The following is a 6,000-nucleotide window of genomic DNA, read 5'->3' on the forward strand; positions in this document are numbered from 1 at the left end:
AAGCTTACTGAGAGTCTACCATGTGCCAGGCATTGTATAAACTTCTGGAAAAACAGATGTAAGAGAGAATAATGAATGCAAAATTAATAATTAATGAATACATGGTTAATTTCAAAAGCTAGGTTTTTCAAAGGCTTTTTTGGGGGGGAAGTGAGACTTAATAGATAAGTAGAATTCAACTTTTAGAAATGAAGACATTTCAGGAGAGTAAACATAAAGAGAAAAAGGAAGGGAAGTGAGTGAATTGTGGAGTAAGCAAAGAAATGTACTTCACTGTAACTCGAGAACTGGGAGCATGGGGTTGGATTGGGTTTTCCTAGGAAAGTAGGCTGAACAATGTAAAATGATACAGTCACTTTGGAAAACAGTTTGGCTGTTTCTTCAGAAGTTAAACATAAATATAACATACAATTCAGGGGCACCTGGGTGGCTCAGTGGGTTAAGCACTTGCCTTCAGCTCAGGTCATGATACCAGAGTCCTGGGACAGAGCCCTGCATGTCGGGGAGGAGGAGGTCCCTGCTCAGCGGGAAATCTGCTTCTCCCTCTGAGCCGCACCCCCCCACACACACTCATGTGTGCACTCCCTCTCACTCCCAAATAAATAAAATCTTTTTAAAAAATAACATACAATCCTGGGCAACCTATTCTAGGATGGAATGTCCTAAACTGGATTACAGTTATAGGTAATAACTCTGAACATTTACTAAAAAATGTTGAATCGTACACCTAAATAGATGAATTTTATAATATATAAATTATACTTCAATAAATAAAGTTATTAAAATCAGAGAGGAAATAAGTAATCTTAGAAATGAAAAATATAATTATTGAAATTCTAAAACTTGACAGGACTTAAGACTTAAGGCGGGAAAAACTTTGACAAAAGTTAAAAAACTTAAACAACTTATTTAGAGGACTAGTGAACAGAAGGATTTAATTAAGGAATTTATCAGAATCCAACATGGAAGCAAAAAAAATTTTTTTAAATCACATTTCAGGGTATAGATGAAGAGGCTTCCTCACTGACCTGATGGCAGTTCCAGAAAAGTAAAGGTAGGCAATGACAGAGAAACATTATCTGAAGAGAAAATCACTGATAATTTTCCAGAATTAAAGGGAGCACACCAGTCCTCAACAGAAAGTACACTAACATATAGTAAGTCCTGGTGAAAGTGCTGAACACCAAAACAAAACAAACACAAATATTACATGTTATCAAGGGAAAGGCAGACTGACCACAAAGGAATGAAATTTAGTCTAGCAGCAGAACTTTCACCAGCAACAACCAGTGCCAGAAAACAATGGAGTACTTTCATCACTGTGCTTTGGGAAAATAACTGTTCACTAGAGTTTTATACCCAATAAATTATCACCCAACACTGAGGGCAAAATAATGACAGTTTCAAATATACAAAGAATTCCCTCCCCTACCTAGACCTCAACAGCAAAAATTACTAAGAAATAGACTTCAGCTAGAAGAAAAGTGAATCTAAAGAGAAGGCTTTGGATTCAAGAAAAAAATAGTGAGAAGTGATGAAATGTCAGTGAATTTAATTAACACTTGATCATAAAAATGATTTTCAAATTTAAAAATGTCAAATGTTCTAGACAACAATGGCAAGATGGAAAAGGAAAGGGCTGTTAAATGGGTAAAGTATGCAAAAATCTTTTGCAGGAATGGGGCACCTGGGTGGCTCAGAAGGTGTAGCCCCTAACTCTTGATCTCGGATCAGGTCATGATTTCAGGGTGATGATCTCAGGGTCCTAAGATGGAGCCCCAGGTGGAAAACCAGGCTCAGTGGGGAGTCTGCTTGAGATATTCTCTCTCCCTCTGCCCCTTCCTCCTCCCCTTCTTGCTCTCTCTCCGAAATAACTAAATAACTAAAGAAAATCTTTTACAGGAAGAAAGAATTACACCATAACTTTGTTAGAAAAAATTATAGTTAAGTACATATGTTGAAAAATAAAAGACAGTTCTGAGAAGAATAGAAATAAAGCCTAATGCCCTCAAATCAGCAGTGGAAAATGAGGAAATATAGATCATTTTACTAATTCAATAGAAGGCAGGGATAGAGGAAAAGGAAGAATGAAAAAGCACAGCACACAGAAATATAAAACATGATAGAAGAATAAGCCCCAATATATTAGTAATCACAATCAATGCACAAAGATTAAATTCACCTGGCAGAAATACAACCAACTTACTGAAAGATTCAGTCTAAAGAGATGGAAAATATGTGACACACAAACATTAGCCAAAAGAAAGGTAGCACATTGATATCAATATTAAAATGTCTAATTTAAGCAATTAGCATAAAAACCATATAGAGAGGCACTACCTAATAAGAATCCATTATGATTTCTAATGCAAACTATCCTTTGAAGAAACACTGCCTACTGTGTGCCAGGGATCATGCTGTTTTCTCCACTGCTGTTAGCTTCAGTGCTTGGCACTTAATAGGTGTGCCATAAATACTACAGAGTGGAATGCTTACCACATTGTATTGAAATTATCTGTTCAACTTTTTGTTATCCACAGGGGTAAGGACGATGTCTTAGTCAGTTTTATTCCATCAATATTCAGCACAGCACCTGGCACACAGTAGGCACTCTATAAATCCAAACTGAATTAAAGTGTTCATCCCTTTAGGGGATAAAAATCTCCCCTAAATGTTCCTGCCCATAATTACTTACCCTTTGTTTCCACTTCTATAGAACTTACAGTTTGAAATACCCAACTTAGCAATTGATTATATAGTAGCATCTGAGTTTTCTTTCCATATTTCAAACTTGTGTCTACAAAAACATTTTAGATTCTTTAAAGATAGAGATGGCTTATACTGTGTCTAGAGCCTTGAATCAATATTTTTTAGGGGTTGATGTCACATTTGGATAAATGTAGATTAGATCAGTGGTGCCAGCCACACATGCCAAACCCTCAAGGGGTATCTCCAATCCCTTTTTTCAATCCTTGACTAAAGAGATCACTGTTTGGAAACAGGCTCATATGCCAAGAATGTGGAGAAGTTGATAGGAGGGGCAGGAGAAGGCATCTAGTGTCCATTTTCAAGTCCCTGCACTCCCTTCCCTCTGGCAAAATAGGAAAGAGCCTGTGAACCTACCAAAAAAAAAAAAAAGGGTATGGGGAGGTTGGAGGAGGACAGGGAAGAGAGCATGTCCCATATACTGCTGGACAGAATCTGGACCTGACCCTTCCACTAGCAGTCATGGTATCAGGAGTTTATTATGATGTCAAAAGGAAACTCCAAGGCAAACAGCTATATTCTCCCACTGGAACCTTGTGTAAGAATGGAATCTTGTTTCCATCTATACACAAGGCACAAGAGGGAAACCTACAACAAGGAGCTCCTAATAGGGAAGCTGCAGAGGGTTAACCAAGGGCAAGGTGGCATCTTCTTGGTGGTCTTCATCCGGTCCTGGAGAGGTTCAGTACTGTCCCCGGGAGGACGTAGGAAGATGGGCTGGCTGACCTCCCAAGGTCTTTAGTAATCCAATAATTAATGGGGGAATGGTGCACTTCCCCATTTATGCTCTTACAACATCTGCACCCAGTTTGATAGTAAATCCCCTGGGCTGCCTTCCAGGTTTAGTACGGTGCTAGGCAAGCTGCCGGCACTCAACAAATGGCTCAAATATTTGTTGAATGAAGGAAAAAATTAATCAAGTGTTTAAACAGAGTCCACATGACCTCCCCAGCTGTAAAGTACAGCGATGAATAAAATCACAACATTCTAGACACGATCATTTGAGCAGAACTGGCAAAGGAAAACACACGCGTGCGTGGGTGCGCACACACACACAAAATTCACACTAGCACCCATTCAACTGTTTCCCACCTTGGGAGAACAGACCACCTGCTCAGCAAGCAGTCTGTAGGAGTTTCTTTGGTAAGAATCCTCTCTCTCCAGAGAGGTGCTTCCAGGAGGTCAATTTACCAGTAAGGTTTAGGACGGCTTCCCTTACCGACTGGCCTCCCAGACAAAGTTTCTGCCCGGATTCAGCCTGGGCCTCCCCTGGTCGCGTCCGCTCTCCCCCAACCTGGGCACCCCACCCAGGGCGCGCAGCTCGCCGGCCCGCAGCGCCTCACCTTACCTTGGTGAGCTGGGCAATCTTCTTGCACATTTTCACGTGCATGTCGGGATCCCAGTCCATTCTCCAGTCGGCGCCACCGCGGGCATCAGCTTTGGAGCCCTGGCAAGTCCCGGACGCGTGAATTTTGCTGTTGAGGACAGAAGCCATGGCTATAACGCGTCCAACACTCAAGGGTTCTCGCTCGTGTTCTCGCTGCCCGCGGTGTGCACGTGCGTGCGCGCGCGGGCCTGTGAGCGTGTGGGCTTTCTCCGGAGCGGTGGCACTGCAGTCCCGCCGCCCGCACCGCCGCGCGGTCCCTGCCGCCCCGAGGTGTTGGCCTTTCGGCGGTTCGCGAGTCCACCCTCCCTGCTCCGGCGCTCGCTCGCTGGCTCGCGGGCTCTGCGGACACCCGCACCCTGCGGCGAGACGCCGAGGATCCGCACGTGCGGCTCGCGACCCGCGCGCCGCTCTCCGGCCGGTGCGGATTTCGCCTGCAACAGTGGAGCTTCAGCGACCAGAAGCCGCCGGCCTTGGAGAGGTTTGCGCTGGCCCCGCGCCGCGCTCTTGGACACGTGGGTGGCTCCTAGCTCCCGACTCAGCAGCGACTGCCGGTGGTGGGCACCCCAAGCCAAAGAAGAATTAGGGCCGGCTTCAGCCTCGGGCAGCCGGCAGCACGGTCTGGGAAGGGGCCCTTGTTGATGTTCTCCGGGGTGGACGGGTGGCGAGGGACAGGGCACCTTGACCAGCCAGCGCCCTCAGCCCCAGGCTCCGGAGCCTCAGAGCTCGGCGCTGAAGGCAAAGATTGCGGCCGGGGGGTCTTGAGAGGGAAAGGGAGGTAAGAGCTAGTCGCGGGGACGCGACGTGGTACCGGGACCCGGGTGCACACTGTGGGCCCTAGTAGGGACTGCGGGTAGCAACCCCCCTTCCCCCATCTTGGGGAGGAGCCCGGACGTTGCGGGAGGATTGCCAGAGATCACCGAACAAAGGGAAGAAGCTAAAGGGGTGGCTGAGAGGAGCTGGTGACAGAAATCTGGGACGAGAAAGAGAGGAACGCGTAGTACAAGAAGCAGTAGGAGCGCAGAGGAAAAGTCATCAGAGAGGCCAAAAGGATGGTAGCAGGTGTGGGAAAGGAGGAAGCAAAGAGGAATGGAGTAGTTGACTAACAGAGCTGAAAGTCTAAGTAAACCGAGCTCAGTGAAAGGGAAGTGTGATTCATCCATATCCACGCTCTTGGCCACGGGCCAGATGGAGCCAGAATCTTGTCAGGATTAGGAGTTTGTGCATTTTTATTTTGCTTGTTGAGTGCAGGAGTTAGTGACCAAATTTGTGGCTCGCTTTCTCTGGGTTCAAACAGTGGGCTTTGGGGCAAAGTGACAACACCCTGATCAGATTTTCCTAACGTGTGAATAATAGCATCGACATAATAAGCAATTTTCATGCTTAATATATTTCATTTTACAGACTGCTTTATATCAAGAGTTTTAGTCATCTTGATAAAGCAAGCAAGCTCCAAAGGGTTTCAGAAACCACAATCCCATTCTCTACACTGCAGGTGACTATACCCATTTTTATAGATAAGAAAGTAGATCCAGAACATTTGTGCCAAGCCAGGCAATTGCAAGTAGCCCAGTTGTGTCTGAACCAAGATACTCCTATTCTAAATTTCTTACTTCGGCCCCAGGATTCTACACTGGGTAGGAATGGCCAACCTGGGTTTGTGAATTCTACTAAGTTTGGATTTCCTCTCTGAGACAACATCTCAGTTTCCCAGTGTATTTAGAAAACAGAAGGCCCAAACCAAAATCTCTCTTGATATAGTGTCTTGGTCCTAAGCTAGATTCCCTGAGTCAAAATACTTGGAGTTAAGTGTCCAAGAACCCACATTTTAAACAAGCTCCCTTTAAAGT

At 44.9% G+C, this 6,000-nt stretch overlaps 1 protein-coding gene across 2 annotated transcripts in view; it reads right to left on the reverse strand.

Moving 5' to 3' along the window:
* Window positions 1-5,120, reverse strand: part of FAM184B (family with sequence similarity 184 member B) — a 165,437-nt gene extending 160,317 nt beyond the window's left edge. Inside the window, exon 1 of one of the 2 annotated variants that reach the window (XM_032333958.1) lies at window positions 4,115-5,120. In XM_032333958.1, coding sequence (XP_032189849.1) covers window positions 4,115-4,261 — 147 coding nt within the window. In that variant the 5' untranslated portion in view covers window positions 4,262-5,120. The remainder of the gene's footprint in view (window positions 1-4,114) is intronic. The other variant, XM_032333960.1, reaches the window with a different exon arrangement.
* Between the last annotated feature and the right edge of the window lie 880 nt (window positions 5,121-6,000).

Source organism: Mustela erminea, chromosome 2 (assembly GCF_009829155.1).
Source record: "Mustela erminea isolate mMusErm1 chromosome 2, mMusErm1.Pri, whole genome shotgun sequence".
Taxonomy (NCBI): Eukaryota; Metazoa; Chordata; class Mammalia; order Carnivora; family Mustelidae; genus Mustela; species Mustela erminea.